This window comes from Abrus precatorius, unplaced genomic scaffold (genome assembly GCF_003935025.1).
Source record: "Abrus precatorius isolate BTA unplaced genomic scaffold, Abrus_2018 Scaffold3, whole genome shotgun sequence".
Taxonomy (NCBI): Eukaryota; Viridiplantae; Streptophyta; class Magnoliopsida; order Fabales; family Fabaceae; genus Abrus; species Abrus precatorius.
The window spans coordinates 20757383-20772816 of record NW_020874373.1 but is presented as its reverse complement, the minus strand read 5'-3'; the positions used below and the strand labels follow the sequence as shown (position 1 = coordinate 20772816).

The window sequence follows — 15434 nt, the reverse complement described above, 5'->3', positions numbered from 1 at the left end:
TTCACATAGATTAAAAAAAAATATATATTTTATTTATTTTTAGCATTAAAAAGTATTAAATAATAAATTAATATAAGTATGTCTTGTGTGGATGTACACACCCAAAATAATTACTTGATTTTGATTGTTTAGAGTTATATTTTAAATAAATGATCATGATTCTTTTTTTAAAGAAATTCACTATATTTTTATAATCAAAGATTTTATTTCTAATATTAGAATATATTCATGCTAGTAAAATCATATTTTATTACCATTTAAATTTACCTTTTAGCATAAAGATATGTAGTAAACACTAAATTAATAAATAAAATTTTATTCAAAGTTTGTTAAAAATAAATAAACAAATCATAAATAAGCTAATGAACTAAGATCAAGCTTAAATTGTTTTAATAAAGTCAAGCTTAAGGTAAAAATATGACTTGTTTAATAAATATATCAAGTTTGAGTTTTTTTTTTTAACAAATCAATCTTAAACTTTAAATGCTAAACTCAACTTATCTCATTGATAATTCCTTGTTGTGTATATCAGGTGTTTAAAGTTTAAATTAATAAAAGTGTTTTAGAAAATATATTAAAAATATTAAAGAGAAAGGAGGAGAATAAAGAGAGAGAGATAACTTACTTTTGAAAATATCTTTACTCAGGAATATAAATGAAATCAAAGTAACGTTGGGTTATAAAGGAGGAGGAGATCAGTGATAGTTTTTTAATAAAAAAAAATATATTTGGCAGTCAAAGTGGCATCGTTGCAACCAACGTTAAAATGGAGAAGGGGAATAAAAAGAACTAAGAGTGGGGATAGAACAAAATAAAATAAAAAATAACAAAATTTTATGGAAAATGATGTAAAATTTTTAAAATGGTTAGAAGTTTAATTTTTATTTTTTGGCATGAAAGTTTGAATTTCAAATAAGAAACTAATATGTTTCGTAATTCAAGAATCAGGAATAAGAAGGGAGCCAGTAGTAAAAGAATTTAATGCAATCAATAAAAGCTATAAAAATTAAAAAAAAGTATTTGAAAGAATATTTTATAAGTAAAAAATAAATTTATAATTGACAAAAGAGATTAAGAGAGTGTTTGTTTTTTTTTTTAAAAAAAACAGAAAACTATTTTTAAAAGAGTAATCAAACATACCTCCAATTCTTGGAAGAAAATTAATTACCCCATATTGCACTATTTTGATATCTTAGTATCACTAAGAAGTGTTCTAATTATTTTTGAAGTATACAACTTTTTTTTTCTTTCAATCGGTTGTTTCAATTAGAAGTTCTCCATATGTGGTTTGGCCAATAGTAGGCTAAGAAATATGAAATGGTGATGTAGAGGGGAGGGTTACTTACAAGTGTTTTTTAGATTTGACCAGCAATTAATGAATTACAATTCTAGTGTACGGCAATTGGTGTATTGCTATTAGCAGCCTTAATACTTTTTGCTAGTTAGTTTCATTATCACAAAGCTATTCTAAAATTTAGACAAAAAAATATAAATAATATCATCTTCATTGCCAATGATATTGAAAAATCAATTTTCAAACTCTCTTTTGCAATCATTTCTTAATTGATTTCTATAACTCACTTCAAAGTCCAAAATTATATATCATAAATTGATATCCTAAAATATCTATAATGTTTAATCATGTGTAATTTAGATCCTATACTTTTAAAAATATGAAAAAAAAATCTTTCATTATCAAGCCGTCCAATTTCTTTACTTTTTTTTTTAACAAAAATACCCCCTCAAAACTATCAAGAGAAAGAAAAATTAATAATTTGAAAGTATTTGTCCAAAAATAAAAAAAATCAAACAACTAAGTAATAAGAGTACTTTTTTACATAATTTCAAAAGTATAGGACGTTTCATTATACACTTTTAAAATGTAAGATTTAAATTATATATGACCAATCATTCAGAAAGGTAAAACTTTTCTTGTAAAAAGTAAATATATTTATTTATATTAATAAATTCTCTATTAACACGAATTTCATAATAAATAAAAACATAAAAATAATTTAACAATTGATATATTTAAAAATGAATTGTTATTTTTATAATTGGAAATAAAAATTATTATTATAATTTTATTAAAAAGACCAAAGAGTGTAGGTTATTACGACTTACACGTATATGTAAAACTTAAGCTACGAAAAAAAAAAAACAAAGAAAAAAAAAGGCATAGCTTACAAATGTTACTAGAAAGACCCCAAAGTAGAAATTACTCAAGGAATTGCCTTATTGTGGTAACTAATTCGTAAGACCTACGTTGTCAAAAATCAATACTAATAATAAGCAAATAGTATTACGAAGATACTTGCATTTCAGGTCACGATTAAAGGAAAACAACTCTACAGCTATAACATAACAAGGAAATAATACATATATCCACTGAGATACTTGCATTCACCTAAAGAAACTTATCCAACGTTTTCAAACATTATCTACAAATTTCAAATTCATGAATATATAAGAAAAGGAAGGAGGGGCTGAGGACGAGAGAAGTAACTGTGCTGTGTTCTTGTGGACTTCGCATGATACATTGAATTAAGATATAACTTTAATAGCCACAACCCACAAAAGGAGTAACCGCAATGACCCATTTATACGTATAGATAGAGCACAGGTGAAGATCCTTTGCTACAACAAAGATCACTGGACCTTTAGAAAAGTGATATCACATTTTTAGCCACTTTGGTTTAACAATCTTTTTCTCAGCAGGTTTGCGTTCTTCAACAGGTGGTGGTCGCGTGGCCTCAACGGGCTCTGGTGCTGACTGCACAGGCTCAGCCTCCGATTGCTGGCCTTGATCATCAGCAACATTCAAATCCTTCAGAGATAAGATCTCTTCTTGTAGGTAAGGACCATTTTGGTCAACCACAGTGCCATCACCTAAACATCCCATTAAATAAGAAAGGAAAATATATCAGAGAGCTGGTCATTACTATCCCAAACAAGGTGAGAATGAAACAATTCATCACAACCCCTTTACAGTGTGTCTCAAGTTCACTAGAAATAAACAACAATGGTGCATTATGCAAAAGAAAAAAAAAACTACAGTATTATGCAAAATTTACACATCCGCTGTTTAACTGCATTTACTTAATGAAGTACGCACGGTATGATAGATTTGGAGTGGAAAACACACCTCTCTTATCTTAGCTAACAAGATATATATACACATGACAGCGCAAAAGGAGAATATATAGATATAGAATCTGAATTTTCCCAGACCAGTCGCAAAATAACATAAACGAAATGCATCTGCTAACTTAAATAAAGGATTTGAACAGTGAACAGGCTTCAAAGCCGATCATACAAATATTCCAAATATGTCTTTAAGGGGAAAGGGATTAGATCATAATTTGTCTATATATATATCTCTAACATTTTGTTTTAATCCCTATACGGAAACCTCTATTTTGGTCTTAATAGAAAAACATTTTACAAATTATTTCCCATAATTTATAGAAGTTATAAAGGCATTAATGTATTTTTCGTGCAAGGACAAAACCGAAAAACAAGATATCATGTGTAGGGGTCAAAATATAATTTTTATATTGAGAAGGACCAAAAGGAAGTATAAATATAGGGAGTAAAAACAGAAACAGTGTTAGAAATAAGGACTCGATTTTTAACATTGTTTTATCTTTAATTAACGACAAAGACTAATTTATCAATGAATTTTCAGTTGAGGACAACAGTGTAGGATTTTTATTTTTATTTTTTGCAGAGACTAAAATGAAAATTAATGTCAAATATAAATACCAAATTGATAATTATTATTAAACAAACATTATGGGGCTTTAGGCATAGTGGGGGAAAAGAGAATAAATCTCTAAATTGATGTTAATAGAGAGACATACTACAATGAGATGTATATGTTATGATAAATCCTAAAGCATTAACTCTTATTTATAATAATAATAATAATAATAATAATTTGGTTTAAATGTTTTTTTGTCCCTATACGAAATTTATTCTTTCAATTTAGTTCCTACACAATAGAAGTTTGTAAACGAGTCCCTGAACGAAAAACTGTTTTTGAAATGGTCCTTACTCCTTATCGTCATCTCATGTTTTACACATTTTTTTTATTGTTTGTTATACATAATATATTTTTTAGTTTGGTCCCTATATAAAATGAATTTTTCATTTTGCTCCTTAAATTAGTTCTTGTAGATACAGTTGAAATCTAACATTGACTATAAATATGACTAGAGTTTATAAAGTTACAGCAATTCTCATATTACAAGCTAACTTTTGGGATTTAGGCTCAAGCCCAAATCTAATATGGTAGTAGAGCTTATCATAAATTATGAAAAATATCTTGACCCTACAAATTTTCTCAATGCAATTAATGTAAGTCTATGAATTTTCCAATGTAATTTACTACTTGGCTGCACGATTTTTCCAGTGCAATCTACCTAATTCCAAAACTTTACTAGTGCAATTAAAAAATAAATCAATCTGACAATTTTCATGTTCTCTTATCTTGAGTGCAAGAGAGTGTTTTTAAATCTCTCATAAACTATATATAACCAAAGTAGAGTTTATAAAGGTTAAGGCAATCCTTAACTGACAGGTTAACTTTTAGGATTGAGTTAAACTCACTCAAAAACATACCAAAGCACAATATGCGGGCAAAGAAAAGGTACAACACAACACAACAAAAACAAAAAATAAGCAATCCATGGTAATTGTATATTAAAGACCAAGCAAATTTGATCATGGATTATATAGCCTGAAAACGATGAAGGACCGCTCTCAATTAATAAAAAAAATCAATGACTGTAACACTTGAAAGTTAGTTCACATTGTCTCCTTTTGTGTAGATCATGATGAGATTGAAGAGGTTTAACATGTTCTATAAAAATGAGGGATCGAGATGGTTACAAATAGGGGTGGCACAAGGAACTTCTAAACAGGGGAATGTCAAAAGTGGCATTATTTGATAGTTATGGTAAATCACATAAAGATACAAGTGAAATTTATTTACAAGTTTAATAGTAAATGATTTAAATAATTAAGAAAGATGAAATGGTCATTAACCGTTTCCATTGTAACGTTAACAACGTTACAAGACATTTACTTGTGAAGACTGTACAGAAATAAAATTGGAACTATGGAAAAGTGCGTTAGTTCACATATAATGCCTTTAATGGCACCAAATGATGAAGGGACATGACTTTTAAATTTCGTACAATACCTCTTGGTTTTAAAAACATGACTTTAAAGTGAATAAAGAATTATGTAAAGATGTAATTGTTCACTTGCATATAATCATCAACTATAAATAATTTCCATTGTTGAACAAGCAACAGATTTTTACTTTGTGGAACATGAGTTTGAGTGTTATTAAATTCAGTTCAAGAGAGAAATTTTTTTGTTATTGCTAGATAAGAAATTTAAAGGTTTCATTATATTCCGAAAGAGTATTGTCATCAACCTATAGCAACTTTGTGTGGAAGCGAATATCTCTCTAAAGATAATGATTAATTTCGTACTTTAAAATCAGTATTTCAAATTCTTATTCATTGTCTTTTACGTCAAATTATTAACAATTTTAGAGATATTATATTGAAAATGACTCAAAATCAGAATACTATTTTTAATGTCATGAATCAAGAGTTTGTCAAACTAGTTCGATTCGATGGGCAAACTTCAACTAATAGAAGGATAAAATGACGTTTCTTCTTTCAGTACTAAATCTTACTTATGTGCTTAATCCAAATACTACACAAATTCCCAATACTACTAAAGATGCAACTGATGAAGAAAAGAAAAGGATTGTGCAATTGAAGAAAGAGCGTGATGAGAATACTTTTGCATGCCGAGGACACATTTTCAACACCTTATCAGATAGACTTTATGATCTCTACATATCAATCCAATCGCCATTAGAGTTTTGGAAGTCTTTAGAAGAAAAATACAATAATGAACTACAAGATATGGATAAATTTATCATGTTAAAACACTTTAAATTTAGTATGGTTGATAACGTGTCTATCATGAATCAAGTTCATGTTGATTCATGAGTTACAAATTCTTGTAAGTAGATTTCGTGATCTACAAGTAGTAGTTCCTGAATCATTACAAGCTAGAGCAATTATTTCAAAGATTATAAGAAGAACTCCTACATCTTAGAGAAGACTTCTCTCTTGAAAGATTATTAAGGCATTTACATATAGAAGAGAAAACTCGAAAACGTAATATATATCTTTCTCGAAGTTCTAAAGTGAACCATGTTGGAGAAGTAAATGCCAATAAAGGCAAAAGAAAGAAATCATTTGTGGATGCCAAACAAGATAAAAAGAGACAAAATTACCTTTGTGAGGCAATTAATAGGAGATGATACAATTACCATCACATATGTAAAATCTCAAGAGAATTTAGTAGACAACTGACTAAAAGTTTGTCAAAAGCTAAGGTCAAAGAGATTACTGCTAAAATGGGATTAAAACCTATAATTGGAGCCCAACCTTATTCTAGTAGAACACTGGTTTCAAGGTTTAATGGGTAAAACAAGTTATTTAACAATTGAAGCACTAAGATATAGGATTTAGTGCCATATATATATATATATATTAAGAGAGTAAGTTAAAACTCTTAATGGATTGATAATATTACTTATCAAAGGAATTCACCTATGTGAATACAGGAGTGGTGTCGCTTTGTTTGAGAACTTTAGAGGTTTTATTCTTGTAAATATTCATGAGACTAGGATATGCACATGGCCATAAAAGTGCTTCAAATTAACAAGATCTTGAACTTGATAAGAAATACAATTTATGTTTGTAAAATTTTTTGGTACTAACATAGGGAACAAAGGTTTAATCAATTAGACATCTATTACTCTGTCAAAACCTTCAAAGTTTACACTAAAGGAATATTTAATCCTTGTGACATTTTTTATGCATAAATTAATTTTAAACTTGTAAAGTAGTAGGGGATTGAAATATATTTACAAGTTTAATAGTAGATTATTTAAATAATTAAGAAAGATGAAACGGTTATTAACCGTTTTCATTGTAACGTTCATAACGTTACAAGCTATTTGCTTGTTAAGGTCCAAGAATAAAATTGGAACCATGAAAAAGTGCATTGGTTCACATATAATGCCTTTAATGGCACCAAATGATGAAAGGAAATAACTTTCAAATTCCATACAGTACCTCTTGATTTTAAAGAGATGACTTTCAAGTGAATAAAGATTATGTAAAGATATAATTGTTCACTTGCATATAATCATCAACTATAAATAATCCTCATTGTTGAACAAGTAACAGATTTTTACTTTATGTAACATATGAGTTTGAGTATTCTTAATTTCAAGAGAGAATTTCTTGTTATTGCTAGACAAGAAATTTAAATGTTTCATTGTATCCTGGGAGTCTCGTCATCAACCCATAGCAACTTTGTGTAGGGACGAATATATCTCTAAAGATAGATATTGATTTCGTGCCTTAAAACTAGTATGTCATATTCTTATTCATCATCTTCTACAACAAATTATTAACAAGAAGTGATTTATTAACTTAATTTAAATAAAGTCATCATTGCATGAGGAATAGTCAGCATTATTGCATCTACTTAAAACTTTAGAACAGTGCTTCTTACCTCTAACCTTTTCTTACACCCTTTCATCTTACCACCAAGATTCCTCTTATTCTTGGCCCAAAACCTCTACATTCACTCAATATAGCTTTAGCAACTCTCTTAACACATTTCATACCAAATGATGCCTACTTCGTCATTTTCTCTTGCTTTCCTAGTGTTTATTTCAATTCTTTTGGTTTCTATTTCTCTCTCTCTCTCTCTGAGATACTTTTAACATTCTCCAACCATTTAGTTTCTAGATACCATGTTAAAATTATGGGATATTAAGCATTCAGGAAGGGAGATAAAAAGGAATGAATCACTAAATTGATATTAATTGAGATGTCTATTTACACTTATAATTCTAACTAAATAAGAAATAAATAATAAGATATTCTAAAATATGAAAATTAAGAAAAATAAATAAAACTAATCCCAAAAGATAATATTTAAGATATCAAAGAACATTTTAAGATACAATCTATGTATTATTGTATACTTTAAATAATTCTAAGATATAATAGAATCTATATATTGTTGTATACTAGATAACAGAACATTCAAAGGACATTACAGTAAGACTTCCGCAAAAAGATTCTTCTGACAGGATGAACTTACCTTTTGGGACATTATATGAGAAGTACACAATGGCCCCAGGACAAAAGCCAGCATTATAAAAATCCTGAGACAAGTCATGGATCACTTTCTTAGGTGGAGTAGTATCTGCACCATCAACAATGCATATGAATTATTTTTCAAATTATATCAACTCTCTATAGGTTAGCAATTTATAATCCATACCAAGAGATGATTCATCATGGGCTATGCAAAACTAATGGTAAATGAGTTATAGGAATTTTCATTATGCTATAAAGGTCAGTCCACAGTCATCATAGGAAAAAATCATTAAATTTTTTATCATTTACAGGATATTATTTTAATATGCTTACATATATAAAATGGCTGCTCTGGCTGTGCAATCACTTTAGAAAGGAGATCAATTAAACTCTGGACTGTTTCTGATGGGTGGAAGGTACCCTCCAATGTGTGATTATCGGGGAAGCGAACTCTAATTACAGCCTGGAAACCAGACCAAACCAACTTAATAGATAAGTTCATTCCTTACTGATCTAATTATTTCAGCATTCATAAAAAAATTATGAACAGTGAAAAAAAGATAAACAACATGGAACTATAACAGAAACTTAAATAATTATCACATTTCAAAAATCACATATCAATGAGAAGAAGCTAGACTTTACTTTGGTTATGCTTGACCTACGAGCCACCTCTTCTGCTTCTCGGATTTTTCGAGTTTTCAAGAATTTATCTGAGCAAGTTTAATACATTTAAATTCCAATGTCATGAAGGGAATATTCTGTCTATGCATTCCTAACATGAATATACAGTAAGATATGGCACATCTAAATTATTAATGGTGCAAACAAATAACTTACTGACCATGAACTAAAAAATAATCGTTGCCTGATTTCCTCACTCATGAACTTTTGTTTTCTCAACATCACATCTGATCATCAGTTTTTCCATTAACATCATATTTTTATGTCAGGTAATTGAAAGAAAATGAGGGGAAGAGGAGAAAATTCTCCTGTTTGGGTGCTTAAAAATAGGTACAGGAACAGAACAAAAGGGAAACCATTTTCAGTCAAAGATACAAAGTTTGCTTCCCCAAAAACTGTAGAGGAATAGGAGGAAAAACTCAAAGATAATGGAACTCTGTTCTGTTGCTTTATTAGCAATCCAAACATACAGAATGGTAAGTTTCTTTCATTCTTTCCCTTTCCAGCTTATCTCCTCTCATTACATTCTGTTCCCTTAGCAGAGGGAGGGGGGCATTCCAAACACAGCATAAATTGAAGTCTACATCAATGCAAATGCATAGGCTTACATGATGTGTAATTTTATTCAGGTCATTGTTAAATTTAGAATATGTGGCATATTCCTCAGATGAAACAGGGCATGAACATTAGGCAACAATATGTGCTTAATAAGATTGCAGTTCTTCACTCACATGGAATGATTAATATCATTGTTACCTTCCTTTTTAGCAGCCAAAAGTCTGTAATAATCTTCAGCAGTAAACTCATAGAAGTCATCAGTCTCCTCTCCTTCCACATACAAACAAAAGTATAAGTTTAATCAGGAGATATTAGAGAAAATTATATTATATAAATATCAACATCAATAATTTAAAGTATACCATTAGATAATGCAGCATTTGACGTAGAAGAAAGGGCTGATGTTTCAAAAACATGGATCTCTCGTCCAAATCTTTCTTTAACAGCTGCAAGCTTGGCCTGGTTCCATAAAATATAATGGTAAAGGAAAGATCATTGAAATAAATGATTAATCAAAGTGAAAAGGCAATAAACCTGAACCACAAAAAGTCGGCTGTAGCACAAAGAAATAAATTAATCATATGTACATGCACTGGAGAAACATTTACAATGCCTTATGGAATGAAAGATAATCATTTTAGAGGACAGGTTGATGGGCCTTCTTATCATTATTTTAATTTAATAAGGTGAATTATGATATACAAATAATAGTCTACATTCAAGAGGAGTTAGAAACCCCAAACTATTTATGACACAAAAACATTTACATGACAAGCTATATACAGAGTAAATTAAGTACAAAATGCCACATATAGACATCATTAGTATGTTAGTCAAAATCAAGATTCTACATAGGTTGGAGAGGGGATGAAAGATTGTAACTCGTAGGATCGTAACACGAATCGCAAGATCCTACAAAATTGTATATATACATATAAAACAGTATAAATATGAAGATGAGAGAAGCTAAATAATAGCAGATGCCCACTAAAAGAAAGCAAAGATGGAGATGAGAGACGGGAAGAAGGAAAAAGATAAGTTAGGTAACGTATTGTGATGAGAAGACTATTTTACCCTTTTAAAAAAACTTAAAACAGTGTCATTTTAAGGGGAAAAAAAAAAGAAAAGTTAGTTTATTTTTAAAAGATAAAAAGTCTTTTTTACTCTTAAAAAAAACCCTAAAAGATACACCCGTAAGCATAGTAGTCAATAGTGGCCATAGCGGCCGCTATCGCGGAGGAGTGGAGCAGAGCGGCAGGTCGCCGCTATGGGGAGCTTATAGCATCGTGTTTCAGTGGAGCGGCCATCGCGCCGCAAATAGCAGCCAAATCGCGGGAGAATCGCAGCCATAGCAGCCGTTATTTCATCCCTGGCCAAAACCCAACTTTGCCCTTGCTTTCTTAATGTTGGACATCTTTAAATCGGGGTAATCTCGGGATTTCACCCCCTTTTACATTTTTGATATCTTCTTCCTCACGAGCCCCAAGTTTTCATTTACGTCTCTCAGTTCTTCGGTTTGTTCTTCCCCATCTTCATTCTTTGTGACATTCTCTTGCTTCTGGTGTCCTTCTTCTTCTTCGGCAAGGCTTCTGACGTAACTTAGATGTGTTTCGGTCGTCTTCATCTCCAATTGTCTTCTTTAACTTCGGCGAAGTTTCCAATGTGATCCAGTCATTTCCGATCATCTTCTTCATCTCTGATAAAACATCCGACGAACTTGCACATTTTCTAGTGATGGACCAATTCTTTGTTTTCTTATTTCCTTATCTATTTTTTATCTTCGTCTCTGTTTTTTATTTCTCTCTGTTTTGGATATTATTTTTATATTAGGTATAATACTTAGAACTTCAAAATAGCAGCCATCCTGCTATCCGCTATGCCGCTATAGCGTTTTTCGGGTCAATCGCTCTGCGCCGCTTCCGAGATTGACTACTATGCCCATAAGTTTAGCAACTTGGATTGACAAGCAAAAACAGCCCCAACCACACAAACACCAAAAGAATCTAGAGAGAGAACCGCAGCAGCGTAGCATCACACAACAGCAGGACGGAAGAAGCTGTAGGTTGTAGAACAAAGCTTCGCAAGTCGCAAAATGAAGCTCGCAGATCACAGTGCGCCGGAGCAAAGCAAAATGAGGTTGTGTAAAGTGAAACAGAATTGCAGAGCAGAGGAAGGAAGGAAGTTCTGAATAAATTTTGGGGATTTTAGCGTTTCAATAGGTTTTAAGCAAACTGGGTCAAAAAAACTTAGCTGTGGGAATAGGTTTTGGAACCAACTGATTTCTGGTTATATAGGAGGAAGCAAAATGGAATACAAATTCAGTAAGACAAAAGGTTAAAATCTTTTAAAGATGACAACAGACATCACATCATCTTGCAAGTTGCACTGCTTAGGTATCTTGTAACCCATATTACAAACTGATGGGAATATTGATGGGCATGTCAAACTTAAAAATCAAAGGGGTAGAGGAAAACGCTTTAAGAAAAGTTGATCATATGGAAGATAAACTTCACAAATGGGATAAAGAAAGACTACGTATGCAAAAGTGCAAAACCTTAATAAAGACCATGATCTAAATGATTAATGTGTTTACGGAAGTTAGGTATATTATGTTTTGATGATGTATCTAGAGTTTAAGCATTAAAATAAGAAACTATGTGCAGGAATTAAAAATAGAGCATATCAATTATTTTCTTATTTGATTTGAGTATCGTAATAAAGGTAGTTTGGCTCGAGTATTTTTAATGTAATCTGATTTGAGTACATTTAAGGCAATGTGATTTGAGTATATTTAAGGTAATGTGATTTGAGTATTTATTTAAGGTAATTTGATTTGAGCATCTTATTTAAAGTAATTAGACTTGAATATTTTTTTTAAGGTAATGTGATTGGAATATCTTATTTTAGGTAATTTGATTTGAGTATTAGCAACCATGATTTTTTTCCAAGTTACTCTCTGTCGGCTCAAAAATTGATGAGATCAAGTCTATATATATGGAAGACGCTTTAGAGAAGAGCAAGTGCAAGCTTTGAGTGCAACATGATAATAAATTCTCCTCATCCTACTTAAAATTGTTTCTTGACTAGTAACTCTACTCTTAAGAGAGTCTTGATTTTTTTGTAACTCATACATGAGCAATTGAAATCTTTATCATTGAGTCTATTATTGTAGTGAGAAGGAAAGACTGTGGTTAGCTTTCTAGGAATTCTTTCAATATAGTGCACTATATTTGGTTGAAATAGAGGGAGATTTTGTGGTGTTCTTGTGTGAGAAAAACCGCTACATACTCTGCTTAGGGTTGATGTGCAGGAAGGTTTGTCAGAGTCCTTGTAAGCAAAATTCCACACATAGTGAAGAAAAATCTCAAGCTATTGCTTGAGGACTGGACATAGGTCACACATTGTGGTTGAACTAGGATAAATTTGTTTGTACAATTCTGTCCTCCTTATCTCTTTTAACTAGTTGCATTATCTGTTTCAGTTGCCTTTGAAATTTTCATTTTAATTATTTCTTTCACTGAACATACATATAGTTTTTGATTGAGCCAAATGGCTTTATAGATCATGTAGCCAAACCTGGCTGGTGCGATTGTAATAATTGTTAATGGGCATAAAATATCAAAGAATGTTAAAAGTGCGCAGTCTAACCGGCTAACAAATCCCCAGAATCTCTTTTCCCACAATGCTAGGTAAAATAATTGTAAGAGAAGGCTAGTGGAATAGTAAAAGAATCCAGAAAGGGTAGTGGATTAATCTATTGACAATCAAAATCCAAGAAGCATAGCAAACTGATGAATACTCTATTAGCCAACAAGTTCTTTATAAACAGTTTGGTTGCAAGACAACAAAGGAGACCACTAAAAGATTAAAACTTTACAACACCATGTAAATGGCAATTCATATTATAAGCACAATGTCTGCCCTCTTTCGAGTAGTACAATCAATTGATTTTGATTCTTTTTTTTTTCTTTTATTTTGGTACACAGTTGGTGTATATCGACGTCAATTCAACAACACTAGGCAAACATATGAAAGCTAAAAAACACAAATTATTTGCTTTATATTTAAGTAAACAATCCAACGAATCTTCAAATAATCAACAGAAGCAGCACCGAGAGGCAAATATGAACCAAACCCAGATCGGAAATTATGATGAATAGAAAATCAAAGAAAAAAACCCAGAAATTGCACAAACAAAAAATTTTAAAAAAGAAAAACGAGAAAGAGAAGAAGAAGTAAGAAAAAGAAACCTTAGCAGTTTCAGTATCCATGTCGGTGGAATAAACGTTGGTGACCCTTCTCCTCTTCGAAGTTAGTGGGAAGGAACCACCTACGAACATCAGAAGAAAAACGAAACACTCTTCCTGTTATTCTTATTTTCACCCTTGGATCGCCTGGGTCGTGTTGGCTCTGTCTCACACTTTATAGTTGGATCATCATTTTTCTTTAGCTTAATTAATTTAAGTTTTTATCACTTATTGTTTTCACTCCGGTATTATTTTAGTTTTTTAGTTCGAAGTTTTATTAAATTTAATAAAATTATTTTCAAACGATAACAGTAATCACATATTAAGTTTTAATTTCAAATCCTCAGTAATTCAATTATATTCTTTATTTTTATCTATTAATTGCATATAATTATTATCATTAAGATGTATATATAAAAATTAAAAGTTTAAATACTTGAATTATAAAGACACGATCTAATAATATTAGTGAAAGAATTCACCTTACTAATTGTTAAATTATATTAATTTAACTATTTAATTCTTTAATATTATCTTTATTATTATTATATATTAAATTTTAAATAAATGAAACATTTATAAATATTTCATATTATAATTAATAGTTATTTATATTTGAAAAAATATATTATATATTAAAATAAAACTATTTGATAAAATATTAAATAATTTTTAAATTTTAAAAAATTTGATAGACTTAATCTATTCATTAAGAAAATTTAAAATAATAGTTGAATTAGTGAAATTTAATGTTAATACAAATTTATTAAACAAAATAAATTAGTGAAGACTCATAAAATAATGGAAATTTTTTATATTATATTTTATTTTGACTTAATTTTTATTAATTCAAGATAGACATTTTGTATTTTTTTTTAAGGTAAATTTAATGTTTTCATCTTCTAATTTTAAATTAGTTTTTGATTTTATCTTTTAACTTTTTTTAATTTATTTTTATCCTTTAACTTTTAAAAGTAATTTAAATAAGTCATTTTTTATTCAAAATACTAACGCCATTAAAATTTTTGTTGTTTTATACCTCATAGGACTGATCATCGTTTTTAACCTTAAGTTTATGTTTTTTTTTTTCACATGCTATCACACCTCTCTCTCCTAATTTGAACAAGCAACAAATTGATACTACATCATTATTATCATCTAATATTTCAAAGCACAATTTCTACATAGAAAGAATAAGAGTCAATGAAGTGGGTCATTATAATAAGTTATTGAGTTATTTCTAGACTCAATGCTTTTAATATAATGTATTATGTACTATGTAGTTAGGCTTATGGACCTACCATTGATCAAGTATGTAGGTTAACTTAAGAACATGACTTAGCGTAGAAGCATCATCTGAGTTTGAAGAGGATCAAGTTGACATATCATCCAATGTTACAAGAGAAATTGATTTAAAAAAGAGAGTTAATTGAGTTGAGAAATGGGTATCATGTTGGCAAAAAAATCTAACATTAGTAAAGAAAATAGTTCACACGAGAAAGAGTTAATTACTTATTCGTATGTTAGGATGAAATTATGAATGTGAAAAGGAAGAAAATGTAGAGATAAAAAATATTGAAGTAAGAAACAAGAGGAATAACAAACTTAATGAGTCCAAAGTAGCTTTAAAGCACGATATGAAAAAGAAAGTGAGGTGTGGTGACATTTTTTTATAATTTCATGATCACTTCTCCATGTTTTTCCTCATATGATGATAGTAGTAACAAAGTGA

The 15434-nt window shown here is 29.9% G+C and overlaps 1 protein-coding gene across 1 annotated transcript; it reads right to left on the bottom strand.

The window, feature by feature from the left end:
• Positions 1–2271: 2271 nt before the first annotated feature.
• Positions 2272–13893, bottom strand: LOC113862800 (plant UBX domain-containing protein 1). The gene is made up of 7 exons (XM_027496006.1): positions 13706–13893; positions 9818–9914; positions 9654–9725; positions 8859–8926; positions 8547–8676; positions 8215–8319; positions 2272–2889 (listed from the first exon to the last, which is right to left on the bottom strand). Exons 1-7 carry the CDS (start codon positions 13793–13795, stop codon positions 2675–2677), a joined length of 777 nt encoding a protein of 258 aa, XP_027351807.1. The 5' UTR covers positions 13796–13893; the 3' UTR covers positions 2272–2674.
• Between the last annotated feature and the right edge of the window lie 1541 nt (positions 13894–15434).